We start from the raw sequence: 14,498 nt of genomic DNA, 5'->3' as shown, positions 1-14,498 counted from the left end.
GTCGAGTGAGATTTGCGCTTTGATGAAAGGCAGAGTCGAAATGGTAATTTTGGTACGCTGCTGTCTCGTCCTTGGCGGTATACAATCATGTTGCGGAATATTTAAGGCAACTTTAGACTGGTAGATCCGAAGGAGATGAAAAAATGGATGAATGGCGTAGCGTTCAAGAACACATTCTTTGACTCGACACAAGCTCTTTTGAAAGTAGATTCGAGGTCTTACCCTTTTTGGCTCTCGGGTTAACGGACCCTCCGGTCGTGCTGCAACAAAGAAAACGTTCTGCTGCCAGCCAAGCTTACCCAAAAGGCTGTTCGTGGGTAGCTCCATACCAAGGGGATAGCTTTAAAATGTCCACAAGTGAACTTCACTGAACAGCCCTGATAACAGGCTGACAGTGAGCGAAAAGTCTGGCGGACTCAATAGCTCAAGGTCTGGGCTGTGATTTGGTAGGGACGCGAATCCCGCTGTTTCGACAAATCTTGAAGTTCCATCAGCACAGCTTCCTAGGTTCCTCACTCTGCTCAGGTGAATATGCTCGACTTAGGGAGCCTCCGGCATTTTTCAGGCCCCTCCCTACCAGTCAGCTCCAACCCGCAGCTGGCATGACGTTCACACGAAGTAGGGATGGCTTTGCAGCTCTGTAGTGATGACCGGTCAAAGATGAACTTGTTCGCGGATTTTGATGCTTTTTTCAGAATGTCGACTAATTGTACCATCAACCTAGTTTGAGAACTCATCTGCATCCATCGTTGCTAAAATATCGTAGTGAGACCACCGGTCCCAGGGGGATTTGGAGATCTGATCTTTCAGAATATCGACGTTTTCGTCCACCGATTCAATTGCCGCCTCCCACATTCTTTCCCGAACTTGGACCCTAACTGCTTGGTATGTTTGAACAGCCTTCCATTCTTTCCATTCCTCATTCTCCTTTATAATCTGTGCTATCGCCGCAGAGGCGCCTCGCAGGTCTTCTTCTACAAGATATTGTCGTGCCCACTCTAGTCTGGCGACGTCATGTTGTAAGTTGCGATTTCTGATCTGTGTGTACAAACACACGAAAGCTTCCTTCTCTTCTGAGGTTGGTCTGCGCGCAGACCCAAGTTTCCATTCTGGTTGATGCAAAGTGCCAATGAACAGATCCCAGGGAGTATCGCCGTCAGAATCTTTCATGTCTACTCTGACTTGAGGTAAATACATTTTACCCAGGCTCCGAAGGACTTCAATTTCCCCATATGCAGCAGCGACGTGAAGGACATTTCCCTCTAATCCCTGTGGAGAATCAGTTTCGGCGCCTGCCTTCAAGAGATATTTCGCAACCTCTGGCTGATTAGTGCGAATGGCCCGAAACAATGGTGTGTCGCCATCACCGCTACGCTCGTTGATTCCAGCACCTGCTTTCACAAGCAACTGAATCTTTTCCTTTGTGGCTTGTCTACTGACGTTGGAATCCTCTAGGCAGTGCAATGCCGTATTGCCAGATGCATCTTTGACTGCTGGTGAGGTGCCTGCATCGAGCAGAACCCTGATTATGCTAGCAGGATCTTTCTCAGGCTCGTTTTCTGGACATGCGGCATAGTGCAAGGCTGTTGAACCATCCGATGCTGCAGCCTTTACCGAACAACCGGCCCCGAGCAGACACCTAGCGACACATATATGCCCCATGTCAATAGCTTCCATAAGAGGGGTTCTTCCGAAGAAGTTCAATTGGTCTACGTTAGAGCTGAGACGAATAAGCTCTCGTACGGCTACGATATTGCCATGACTCGCCCCAACATGTAGTGGCGTCTGGCCTTCGTAGTTCCACTCAGTCAATGCCCATGAGTATTGTTTAAAGGCCTGTTGGATTGATTCCCGGATTGTCTCTTCGTTGCTGATCAAGGTTGCCGCTTGGTGTAGCGGTGTCTGAACTGCCTGGACAGTGTCTCCGCCAAGCTGTACTACCTTGTGTTGTGCTTGAGATTCTTGAGACGTCATGTGTGGCCTGCCTGTAAGTTGACTTTGCGCGTTGAAAGCACACTTCCTGCTTATTGATAAGTTGATGGATTTTGACCGGGAAAATGACACATTTCGTAATTAATACTTACTTATTGATATGTGACTTTGCAATCTCTCCGTCCCAAAACTGCACCAGAAATTCTAGCACGTCTGGTGTTCCAGCAGTGATAGCCCACTTTGCGAATGTCAGCCACTGGATGCCATCAGCGCTTTGATATTCCATGAAACGCTTACCTCGAGGAGTGTCAATCCTTTAGAGTCACAATCATCGGGATATATGTTGCCTTTCCTTAGGATCAACTGCTGCACTTCCGCTCTTGACTGGTCTTGAATGATGTGCCATATTGTTGCACCATCTGCCAGGATTCTGATTGGACGTAATGAAGCGCTCAGTGCAGATAAACTGCCCATAGAGCTCTGAAGTGAAAAGCTTTGGGGCCAAAGCCAGGTCGGAAACTTGTAGTTGACCGTTATCGAGCCTTTCTGATTCTTCCTACAACTCGATTCGGTGCATTTGGTTGCATTCCGAAACCAGATGCTACTGTCCGATGTCATAGAGAAAGAGCCCAGTATGTTGCCTGCCCAGCCATCATAGCCAAAAGATGACTGCTTAGAGGCATGGCAACGACACAAGCAATTACGTGAGCACTTGTTTTCCATTGATAATTTGGCCTTGAAACCCATACCGTCCTCAATGGGCCGTGGTTGGACGTCGGAGGTCAACTCTCGCGTAACTGATGTAAGTTGACCTACCCTTTCTGGAAAAGCTTGATCTGAATTTAGAACTGGCTTTGGAAATTGGTATTCGGTAGTGTGAGGTGTGATCAGGAGGAGGTTTCCCGCCATTGGAGCCACACTCCTCGAGCATTCATGGGCACGAGGAATGTGGCCTGTTGACTGAATAGTGAGGCTCTCAACACGAAGTGCCATCCGGCTGGCCACCAGTTATCAGCACTTTTGAACATCCTTTCGTGGATGACGCTCTACGCACGTAGTTTCTTCCAGGTTCATGTTCATCAGAACAAGATGCAGGGTGTCTCTAGCATCACGTATCTTATCTCGACAGTCCGCAAGATCTTTTTGCAAGAATAAGTATCTGGTCTTCCTCGCTTTGACGTTGCCATCTTCGTCGGTTCGCGTGACACGGCGATGCAAGTTCTGGAGGCCTTCGACAGTTTTCTCGAGCCGTTCTTTCGCTAGTCTGAGATCCAGAGATTCAGCCTGGCGTCCGCGGGAGATATGTTGTTGCTTTTCAGCGGCCTTGACTGCAGATGCAAGACTTTGAATCTATGGAAGTGGAAAATTAGGACAAATGTTCTTGTCAAAATCGTCGTGGCACTTTTCGATAGCGACTTTGTCCAACGTGATTTGCAACTAACCTCGAAGTCTAGCGATTGTAGTTCGCTGCCTATCTTCGGGATGTCTCGAAGAACGTTGACGATGTGGCGGCCGGCCACTAATGCTTGGCTGATAGCGATAAAGCTCGATACGGCCCCAACTACCTCCATCGTGTTGGCCAGCCTCTGCGATCCGGAGTGCTATCCGTCAGACTGTGCGTGTAAGGGGATGTATATGGAAGAAAACTTCGATGACTCGACTGGTGGGAGACGTGGATCATAAATGCGCCGCCAACATGTGAGGATGTCGGCGCTTAGATGTGGACTGCTATTGTGCGGAGCCCAATCATAACAGCCCATGTGAGTGGCCAAGTGAGTGGCCAAGTGAGTGGCCAAATGCAGGGCCCGGTGGCTGTACGTGTTGGTGGTGTTGGTGCCTATGAGACGCGCAAAGATCCACGCCGCATGGTAAGGGGCTCGCACCCCATCACTCAGCTTGCAACCCTCCAGGTGTACTCATTCGGACTGGAGTATTACCCGTATTTTGACTAGATTTGTCAGCGTTGAGTCTCTCGCTCCCTGTGGCCTGTAAGCAAAGGAGCCTCGCTCCAAACCCCGTTTCTTTCGACGAATTACGCAGCCTAGCCGTCATGAAGGATCAGAGCACACGGTTTCGACCGTAGTGGACTTAGAAGAACTGTATCTCTCCGATAGATAAATACGAGGCAGAGTTCCTATTGATTGCGCGAGAGTTAAATAAAGAACGGGGCATAGTGTAACTGATCCTTTCTCGAAACCCACCAGAGCAAAATTCCAATTCCGAAAACGATATACCGTAGTGAGAAGAACGAAAACTCCAAGCTGTAAAAACGAGATCCCAAATTCAAATGCATAGGGAAAAAGAAACGCAGGTTACAAACGACCCTTGACCCTCCAATACACCCCTCCGAGTAGTTACAAACCCAATTCCCTTTCCTGAAAGAACACACCAAATTGTCTCTCGCAACGAGCGACAGAACCGGTAGGAATTTCCATGCACCAATTAACCGAGAGGATGAAGATTGGAACTAGGCCAAAGAGCAGAAACGCGACCATGTCGGTGGAGCTTTCCTCGAGCGCTCTGTTGGCTCTTGATGTTCGGGCCAAATGGCTAAGAGGCTTTCAGATGAGTTAGACATTTGCGATAACCGGGGTCGATAGGACTTACACAGTTCGAAAACCCCAGAGTAGTCTTTGTTCATTGCCATGTGAAAGCTGGCGGCGTCGTGGTACGCCTCCCAGATATCGATGCATAACTTGATGTATGTCAACTTTCCAAGGTCGATGATCTGGTCAATTTCCATCGTGGGCTGGCCTTCGAGTGTGGCGGTGGTTCGCGAGCCAGGGAGACCAACAGCTTCAGGGTCTCCGCGGCCTCTCCAGTTGTTCTTGAGAGAGAATACGAGCTTGTGTCTTGCCCAGTAAGCGACGAGTTCGTTGTTCGCCTTTCGTCCGCGGTAGACCTCAATCGAGTCCCAGCGGCTACTGCATTCGCCCTTCAGTCGACCGAGAGTGCTTCCAGGAAGCTTTCTATAGCTGATGTTGGAGGCGAATGCTATGCCTCGTGAGTCGCAGAGGGGGAAGCACAGATCTTGTCGTAGCCAGTGAGCTTTCGCCTTGATGAACACATCAGCGCCGCGAGAACGCCTGGCAGGCACGGGAGCCATGGATCCATCAGCCTTCCGCTTTCGAGAACTCGGAGCATCCTCGTCGAGAACGCCAATCTTGACGATGCCATCCGTGGCTTTGCTCTCGCCGGGACTGGTGGGCTCGGGGATCGGGGAGTCGGTATCCCAGCCGTCGAAAACCAGTATCCAGATCTTCTGCCGTGCGGCTTCCTTCTTCTCCTGCGAGTCGAGGGCGCCCATTCGGTTGCAGTGATGTAGGTGGGGAAGCCAATCGTCGGGTATGCTCTTCTCCTCTGGCGTGAGGTCGTCATATGTCTTGAGCAACCACCGAGGGCCAGCTTGTTGCGACTCCTCCTCGAAGGTATTCTGAAGTCGCTGAAGCATCTCAGAAACGCGCAATAGGTTGAGAGGAGGCATTTTCGGGTTCTCTTGTAGCTTGAGTTGGGTGTCTTCGTAAAATGCGAGCGAGAGGTAGATATCCGGGTAGAAATTGAGGAGTATTGTCGCCAGCGTGTCTTGTAGCTGGTATATAGTTAAAGTGCGAGCCGTGTGCTTCCTCAGAGATGATGGTGGCGGTGAAAAATATTTGCTGGCTGACTTTTGGAAAAATGGGGGTTTTTAGATGGGAGACTGTGAGTTTGCAGAGTTGGGCAGGCGGCGTTGACAAGGTGAGATTTTCAGAGCCCCTGGGGAAAGAAGCACGGCGCAATATTTTCACGGAAGGAGCTAAAGGGGAACGACCAATAAGTACAAATTAGTCGGCTTATTCGCATGGAAGTCTTTTTAAGCTGGCTTCGAGAGCGGAGGGGTCGCGACTCGAATCCTAGCCTCCTTCCCCTGCCTCACTCATCTGAATCATACCCATAGTTATCATCATCCATGTAAAGATCCTCGCCCATGTCGGATATATCCCCATCAACACTTTGATAGTCTTCGGCTTCATCGACCGCCGATTGTCTCGTTCCCTCACTGTCATTGCCATGATCGTCGTCGTCGTCTATGTATTCGGCGGCGCCCAGGAGGGACGCCATCACAGCAAGTTTGTCGCGTAGATCGAGCAGAATTGGATCAGGGCGCAACTTTGGATCTTCCGCATACACTTTGAATGTGCTTCCATCTTGAAAATGTTGCTGTGTAGCCGTAGAGGCCAGGTCTATGTCTGCGGGTCCGCTGAAGGTGGTGTTCTCGTCGGAGACACTCGATTCCTCCAAGACGCTCGGCTTTTGCGTCAAATCAAAAAGTACGTCCGCAGGGGTCACCGTGAGATCATTCTCCCACCTGTATCGTGATGGGGCTCTTGTCCTGTTCCTCAGCTCCGAGTCGTGGAGATAATGAAGTGCCAGATTGACTTCGTTCTCGTTGAATGATTTGACTCTCAGCGTGATCTTGCACTGGTCCCACATGGTGCGTACACCTTCATCGAGAGCGATGAGATTCGCTGGGCTTTCCAGGTAGCCCGAGCGTAGAGCATCCTGATACTCCCGAATCTTCTGTTGACCGAACAGCAACGCAAGACACTCAATCTTTTGGGCACAAACTCCCGCGAGCTCAATTTTCTTCTGCGGGTAGGCGTGGGCCACCTCGTTGTGTTCTGTACCCAGTGCACGACACTTATAGTCATCTCTTTCGTGAGCCTAGAGTCGGTCAGCAACCACATCGCCATTAGATATTACTTTTCTGCCTACAATGTCTCGGCTTGTCGCGCTCCGGGGGGGATTGAGACTGGGAGATTTGGTACTCGACCCTCCCGGGCTGTCTCTTGTGCTGCCTCTTGAGCTGCTGCCACCCGTAGTGCCCCTTTTCTGAACCTTGGTTGGGGTAGTTGGGCCCAATGGGTTTCTACCAAGAGGGCTCTTGGTAGAAGCAATAGAGCCTTTTCCTGTCGTCGGGGAAGGAGGACCGGGGGGATTCTGCGGGGTCTGTGGCTCATTTTGCAAATCCATAGCTGGAGAGCCTAGGGAAAGTTCCTGCGGCGGATCTGCAGATGCTAGCGACAGACGGGAGCTGAGACCAGGAGTGGCAGTACGAAGACTATTGGAGGAGGACGCGACTTGTGGGGTTTGGGGATTGTCGTATTTGCGGTTGTTGACTGTGAAAACGGGGTTTGTTAGTCCCTTTCCATGGTCAGTGGTTTCATTGTGCTTACCAATGTCCATCACGTCAGGCAAGTCATCCGTAATGGCGAGAAACAGGTTGCGAATATCGAACCATCTGATTTCATGGCGGCTGATCTTGCGACTGAAGTCTTGCAGACTATTGAAGGGAGTGACCCAAAGGGCGGACCATACCGCCTTGGAGAAGTATTTCTTTTCAAGTTTGGAGAACCTGGTGGTAGGTGTGATTGGAATCTGGACCGGGTACTCGGCCTCCTGGATCTGCTCCAGAATTTCCTGTCTACCTGAGATGTTGTCGAGATAGGAAATGCTGTTGTTACTCGCCTCTCTTTCTTCTCGTTTCTTTTGTTGCCACTGGGACTCGTGGATGCGTCTGAGCTCCCGGAAATGCGCTTCCATCACATTAGGTTCTTGGGAAGACGTCACTGCCCTCACAGCTTCTTCCTCCAAGATATCGTCTGTCACATGGCCGGCCTGGGCCGCTTCAAGGAGGAAGGCCATGACAGTTGCCCTCTTCCTGAGATCGGCCAGGATAGGGTCAGGCGGTGGTCCCCGGAGAGCGGCGGAATCCAGAGCTTCCCGGTACTCGAACGCTTTCTTGTCCCCAAAGAATAATCTGAGGCAGCCGATCCACTCGAAGCATTTCTCCGCGAGCTCAATCTCCTCTTGTGTACCGCCATGACAGTAAACCTCATTGTTCACTGTGGCGTTGTCAATCTTCTTAGCCAGAATCGGTAGTTTGTGTTTCCTTACCACCAGCCAAGACTACGGGCAGATCCTCTGTGATATGGCGAAGAAGCGTACGCATGTGCCATGATGTAATCCCCCCCCTTCTGATTTCTTCACGGGCACAGATGACTTCAACACACGGAGCGGCCCAATACAAACACCAGACCTCTTTAGTAAAACCATCTTTCGACACCTTTTCGTATCGCTTGGGGTCAGTGCCGCCCATCACGTAGTCTGCTTCCTGTATGTCCTGGAAGAGTCTTCGTCTATCTTCAATATTGTCCTGGTTGGTAACCTGGCCGATCGTCTGTGTATCTTGTGTCTGTGATTGCGACTCGCCCGGAACACAGGCTTCCTGGTGATGAAGATCTTGGTCTTTCATCGCTTCCGTCACCGAGAGGCTCAAATACTACCGTGTAGGAGTCGACTTCGTCGAGGATGTGAGGGCAAAGTTTGCGAGGCCTCGCTTGGAATGGCTGATAGTTTGTAGTTCTTTCTTGACGATGGGACCCCCTCTGCAAAAACACGTGTTGCGGACCTTGCTGGCAATCCACCCATCCAGGCCGCTCAGCCACATGTAAAGGTGACTTTTGCAGCACAAATGCTACTTATATTACTCTGGTAGAGGGGGATAGTGAGGGCGACCAGGAGTATAGGAATGATGACATGGTGAGAAGGACCGAGGACGACGACAAGGACGACGACAATAACAGTAGCGATGAAATTTAGAGGGTAGATGGGTACCACGTGTGTGTATCGCGTTAGACCCTACAGCTGCACCACCTTGTGGAACCTTTTTGTGTTACTGGCCCATGAGAGAGCAAGTGCCTGAAAATTCAACTTGCACTCAGAAAAGCTTTCTGAAGCAAGTTGTTGGCCCTCAGTAGTGAGGTGTCTCCCAGGTAAATGAACAACCACACAGTCTCATCCTTTGCAAGGTGGGGGGGCATGATCACCCGGGCTGCTTGCGCGGAAGCTAATAACTTCCTTCACTGCATTTTAAACCACACCAGAGGGGACCAACATGAGGCTTGCAGCGCAAGTCTCCTCCAAGCCAGAGGCATTGCATCTAATTGAAGAAATCCGTACTAAGTCATTTCACAGGTCTTCATTCCTCCTGAGAAGGACTGCGATTTATCACCAGCAACAGCTTGAGAGAGGGAGAGTGTCGAGACCAATTGAATAAGACCAGTAATGTGGGAGAGACACCTCGTCGAAAATTTGCCGAGCTCGGGTTTGGTTTCCTACAAAACCCCCGAGCTTCACTGCAATTTATTCCCCCCACGAGCGGACGAAGGGATCACGCGTATTCACAGACACTTCTAACAAAAGATACGCATGAGTGATCTCTAGGATATCTATTAAGAGTAAATAAAAAAGGGGAATGTATCATCTCTACTTGAGAGCCAGAGGACATTTAAATACACGAAAAGTGCCCTTCATTATGCACCATGAGACACATGACTGCTGAGGCCCATGGCTTCGGGGCCGATCTAGGTGGCCCAGGCCTCCCTCCAGGTTTGCACCCGAGCTCTCCTCTCTAAACAGCTCGCTCGTACACGTATCCACACGTAATCCTCCACGTTAAGGTATCTCGACGTTTCTTTTTCATTTTCTTTTTTCGTTCGTTTCCTTCATGCAAAGAACTTTTGGGTGAGCAAGATGACCACGAGTGGCATCTTACTCGGTCTTCTTCTTGCCAAAGAGGCCGCCCTTCTTGGGCACTCTTGCCAGCCAGTACAGGCCGAGCGCGGCGAAGACGTTGAAGATGATGTAGACCCAGGCAATGCCAAAGTTCCTCCAGCGGTCGGCGTAGTCGCTCTTGACGCCAGCAAGGAAGTAGTTGGTGTCCTTGATGGTGCAGAACTGGCAGTCGGTAGTGGCATTGGGGTCCTTGAGATAACCACCCATCACTCCCATATAGGCTTGCATGTACTGCTCACACGTCTGCGCAGAAGGAGGGTTGAAGTGCAAGTACTCGTTGGCAGCGCAAACCACTTCGGTGTTGGCGACGGCCGTCGACAGCATGCCTGACACGATATACGTAAAAGGCGATACACGATACATGAAGATCCAGAAGCGAGGGATGGAGTCGGGGTTGGCGAGGACACCGCAGAAGATCAGGCAAAGCATGAAGAGCAAGTTGGCGATGTTGCCTCCAGCTTCCGCAGTCTCGAAACCAGCGATGATAAAGTCGGTAAACGTCGAGGTGAACAACAGGAAGACGAGCAGGTACAGGAACATCAGCGCGCCACGCTCCGTAACCTGGTCGGCAGGGATGGCGTTGTTGTAGAGACCGACGGGGTAGTACCAGCAGAAGTACATGATCGCAGCCATCAAGGTGTTCCATGGCAGTTCGACGATGATCTGGCTGAGCATGAAGACCTTCCAGCCGTATACCTTTGATGGACGCTCGCGCACCTCATACAGGGACCGTTGGATAACAAAGTGAGGCATGGTCTGCTGGACAAGTTGGCCGAAGACGGTGAGCAGGTTGAAAATGGCGAACATTTGGTTCTGAAGGCCTTGCTGTGTGTTGGGAGCCTTGAAAAAGACGAAACCGATAAAAGCAGCAACCAGGGTGCACAGAGCAGCCTTGGCATAGATGTAAGACGGGGTTCTCCAGTACTGTTGGAAGACACGGTGGGTAACCTCCTTGAGCTGGCCGAAGAAGGGAGCTGCAAACTCGCGATAGCTGGCCTTGTCCTGGGTAGCAGGGGTCTGAACACCGCGCTCATCCTTAAGACGCTGCAATTCCTTCTTGACATCGCCGTATTCGGCGCTGTTGCGCCAAGCCTGGTGCCAGTCGACATCGGTGTGGGAGCCAGGAGCAGCACCAATAACCTCCAACATCCATTCGGCAGGGTTGGCGTCAGCAGGACAGGGGAAACCACCGTTGCGCTCGAAGTACGAGGTCATGACCTTGGAGTTCTCGCCAATGTCGCCGAAGTAGACAGTCTTGCCGCCCTTGGCCAGGAAGAGGAGACGATCGAAGCGCTGGAAGAGCATGGCAGAAGGCTGGTGAATGGTGCAAAGAATAGCCTGACCGCTCTTGGTAAGCTTCTCCAAAAGATCGAGAATAGCCCAGGAAGTCTGCGAGTCCAGACCAGAGGTAGGCTCATCGACAAAGAGCAGCAGAGGAGGCTTAGCGACAAGCTCGACACCAATGGTCAAACGCTTACGCTGTTCGACGTTAAGACCTTCACCAGGAACACCGACAACAGCATCAGCGTATTCATCCATATCCAACAGCTTAATAACCTCCTCAACGTAGTCAAGCTTCTCTTGTCTAGGAACGTGGGCGGGTTGACGGAGGAGGGCGGAGAAGTTGAGGGCTTCGCGGACGGTAGTGGTTTGCAAGTGCAGATCCTGTTGCTGAACGTAGCCGGTCTTGCGCTGGAAAGATGTGTCACGGTGATAGCCGTCGACCAACATCTCACCAGTGATGACACCCATGGAGGTACGGTCGGCCAAACAATCCAGAAGCGTAGTCTTACCAGCACCAGACACACCCATAAGAGCAGTCAGGGTACCAGGCTTGACCCAACCGTCGACATGGTCCAAGATGCGTCTCGTCTCCTTCTTGATTTGAACCTCGTAGCAGACATCGTTCCAGTGGAAGGTAGACTTTTGCTCCTCGATGAGACCATCGTTCTTCTCGGAGACGCGGGCGCGGTCGGCGGTGGTGACGGGACCAACGCGGATGTCTTCGGGGTCGTCCGAGTGCTTCTCCTTGAAGGCGGCGGGCTTGTGTCCACGACGGAAAACAAGGACCTCTCCCTTTGACTTCTTCTCAGAGACCAACTCCGCAGTAACCATGTAGGTCATCAGGAAGAACAGCATGAAAGCGATCAAAATGCCAAAGTTGCGCCAGCGGTGGCCATACTCGTAGCGGAAACCAGAGCCGACGTAGTCATCGCCACTGACAACATCAAGTCCAGCGACCGAGCCGATGGCGCTGCAGACACGCTCGGTCGGCGAAAGGTTCGTGTAGCTGGAGCCGAGGAATTGAGGAATTGCTCGAGGGACGAAGCTAGACTCGGAGCAGGTGAAGTTGCGGCCGTGGAACTCGTTCACAATGAGCGACTCGAAAGAGTAGGCGAGAGGGTCGAGGTAGTTGAGCCAGCGGCACCAATCCAACATGTAATCGATGGGGATGACGAAACCGGTGAAGATGACGAGGTCCAGGATGAGAATGGCGGCGGGAACCATGGCCTGGGAGAGCGTGCGGGACGAAGAAGCGATCGTACGGAAGATCATGGACATGGTCAAGACCGTGAAGAATGAGATCAGGAGGAAGAAAAAGAAGGCTCCAGGTTCGCGCCGCAAGTTCGTCATGAAGTAGAGGACCAGATTGAAGACTAGCGTATTCGAGATCTTATAAGGCATGTCGCACAGCATGGACGCAACAGCCTCGGCCGAGGGGTGGTACAGAGCATAACGGGAGTGCTTTTCGACGATGGGACGTTGGGCGTACAGGGTGAGAATCTGCAAGGGTCAGAATGGAAGGTACAAGAAGATCAGAGGGGAATCTTACCTCGAGTGCACTGGAGAAGGCATTCATGAGCAGGGCGAAGAACAGGAGGGCACCACGTTGGAAGAAGCTGTTGGTATCAGGTTGCAGGTTGTAGAAAACACTTCCAATAATGAGACCCATGACGACGTTTCCGATGAGAGAGCCGACGGTGATACTGGGGTCACCGATCAGACGTCTCCATCCACGCCACAAGCAGAGCTGGATCTGCTGGATGTAGGAGAGGGTGAAGGGAGACTTGGCGCGCTGACCCTTTGCTTGCTGGGCCTTCTTGGAGGCACGGAAAGCCTCAGCATCGGGACCGTTGAGCGGGTGAGTCTGCTTGTACTCCTCAATCTCAGCCTGGAGGGCCTTGTAGTTGGCACTGTTCTTCCAGCAAGTGGCAAACTCATCGGGCGTGCGGGGGGCGCGGTCTTCCCAGCCCTTGCGAACGTGACGCTCCTGGGGAGAAGTCATGGACGTCAAGAAGTCGGGAGTGGTGGCACGGGCAGGACAGTCGTAGCCAAGGTCGATGAAATACTGCCTAGCCTCATTGGCCTTGCCGTAGAAGATTTGGCGTCCCTCGTACAACACGACAACCTTGTCGAACAAGTCGTAGGCGCTCTGAGGGGCCTGGTAGATGGACACACAGGCAGTGCTGTCAAAGAGCTCGGTTTGCAGGCGAAGGGTCTTGCAGAATTCGATGGCGTTGGCGGAATCCAATCCACGGGTACTGTTATCCCAGCATTGAAGGGGCGCACCGGAGAGAGCGGCCTCAGCAATGGTCACACGCTTGCGCTCACCACCGGACACACCACGAATGTACTCGTTGCCGACGCGGGTGTTGACGGTGTGAGAAATACCAAACATGGCCATAACGACATCCCTCAAGTGGTTGGCGAAGGTGTTCTTGTCGATTCCCTCGGGCAGGTGACGGGGCTGACGAGCGCGGGCGGCAAAGGTCAGAGTATCACCAACAGACAGCTGGGGGAAGTGGACGTCGACCTCAGCCGTGTAGATGGCCTCACCACGGTGGTTCGTGTGCATCTCATTGGCGGTCATTCCTGTAAGCTGTCAGCGCTGTCCGGCTTACACGGTTGTTACACGAGGTGGCTTTCCGTGTCTTGCGAGTGAGATCTCACACCGCCAGCCACATCAAACCCCTGTTCCTCCCGTTGCGATGATTCAGCCACTTACCCTGGTAGTTGAAGTAGGAGCTGTCGTCGGTGTAGAGTCCATTTGTTTCACCGGCAATCGTCTTCAGGAACGTCGAGCAACCAGAGCCAGGCGGGCCCAAAACGACCAACATTTCACCCTTGCGCACGAGACCGTCGAAGTTGCGCAGGATGTCGATTCTCGTCTTTCCACCACCGGTGAACTTGCGCACAAGGCCAGCGGCGCTCAGCCACACGTTGCCAACATCCTTCTGGTAATCCGTCGCCTGACCGTAACCGTAGACATTAAGGTTTTGGAACGCAACACCAGACGTGCGGAAAGAAGCGCCGTGCGACTGGACGAGGTCGACCATGGCGCGAGCCCAGGCGCGGCCATGAAAGTTTTCTGAGTTGGGGTTGAGAGGTGAGTTCTCGTCGGCGAAGAAGGGGTTTCCACCAACGGTGCCTGTTGCCGAGGCATGGGAATAGCGCTTGGCGAGGGACTGCACCAGCGAGTGGCGGCGTTCCATCTCGGAATCCTCATCGTCCTCGGCGGAGATCCTGTCGCTGTCGTTGGGGGTGGAGGGCTTCTTGACGTCGGAAGCAGAGACAGCAACCTCGGTGAGAGAGGTGGCGGCGGTGTCGACGGTGTTCTGGTTTGCACCAGCAAGGTCCTCCTCTTCGTGGTGGCCACTGCGCGAGCTGATGGGGACTCCAGCTGTCTGCGCCGTGCTGTCATAGTTTGGGATGGACGCCATCCCGGCGAAAGCCATGTTGGCTAGCTGTGATCAGGACGATTTGCGCTTGTTGAAGGTGCCGGTTGAAAAGCGGGCGTACAAGAACCACCCGCTCGGCTCTGATATGGTGATATTCGGGAGGTGTTCCTTCTCGATGTCGCTCTCTGGCGGCGGGTATCTTGGTGGTGCTGGGTGGGTGATTAGATACTAAACGAATCGTCTAGCTAAAGACGACGCGGTAGGTTGTATTAA

At 52.3% G+C, this 14,498-nt stretch overlaps 4 protein-coding genes across 4 annotated transcripts; all 4 read right to left on the bottom strand.

The window, feature by feature from the left end:
• Positions 1–720: 720 nt before the first annotated feature.
• Positions 721–3,503, bottom strand: ANK3-0 (Ankyrin-3; the record flags this gene model as incomplete). Its single annotated transcript, XM_066153254.1, has 6 exons — positions 721–2,020; positions 2,085–2,170; positions 2,230–2,316; positions 2,749–2,929; positions 2,987–3,282; positions 3,375–3,503. 6 exons carry the CDS (start codon positions 3,501–3,503, stop codon positions 721–723), a joined length of 2,079 nt encoding a protein of 692 aa, XP_066007491.1.
• Positions 3,504–4,482: 979 nt separating this feature from the next.
• Positions 4,483–5,416, bottom strand: CGGC5_v015393 (uncharacterized protein; the record flags this gene model as incomplete). The annotated part of the gene is made up of 2 exons (XM_066153253.1): positions 4,483–4,490; positions 4,540–5,416. 2 exons carry the CDS (start codon positions 5,414–5,416, stop codon positions 4,483–4,485), a joined length of 885 nt encoding a protein of 294 aa, XP_066007490.1.
• Positions 5,417–5,841: 425 nt separating this feature from the next.
• On the bottom strand, positions 5,842–8,224 carry CGGC5_v015392 (uncharacterized protein; the record flags this gene model as incomplete). The annotated part of the gene is made up of 4 exons (XM_032024157.2): positions 5,842–6,633; positions 6,685–7,088; positions 7,146–7,814; positions 7,867–8,224. 4 exons carry the CDS (start codon positions 8,222–8,224, stop codon positions 5,842–5,844), a joined length of 2,223 nt encoding a protein of 740 aa, XP_031879161.2.
• Positions 8,225–9,522: 1,298 nt separating this feature from the next.
• ZRA1-3 (ZEB2-regulated ABC transporter 1) lies at positions 9,523–14,282 on the bottom strand (the record flags this gene model as incomplete). Its single annotated transcript, XM_032024158.1, has 3 exons — positions 9,523–12,330; positions 12,380–13,419; positions 13,553–14,282. The coding sequence occupies 3 exons, from the start codon at positions 14,280–14,282 to the stop codon at positions 9,523–9,525; spliced, it is 4,578 nt and encodes a 1,525-aa protein (XP_031879160.1).
• Between the last annotated feature and the right edge of the window lie 216 nt (positions 14,283–14,498).

Source organism: Colletotrichum fructicola (genome assembly GCF_000319635.2).
Source record: "Colletotrichum fructicola Nara gc5 chromosome Unknown KSG_Nara_v1_contig09, whole genome shotgun sequence".
NCBI lineage: Eukaryota > Fungi > Ascomycota > Sordariomycetes > Glomerellales > Glomerellaceae > Colletotrichum > Colletotrichum fructicola.
This window is presented reverse-complemented; position numbering and strand designations above follow the sequence as displayed.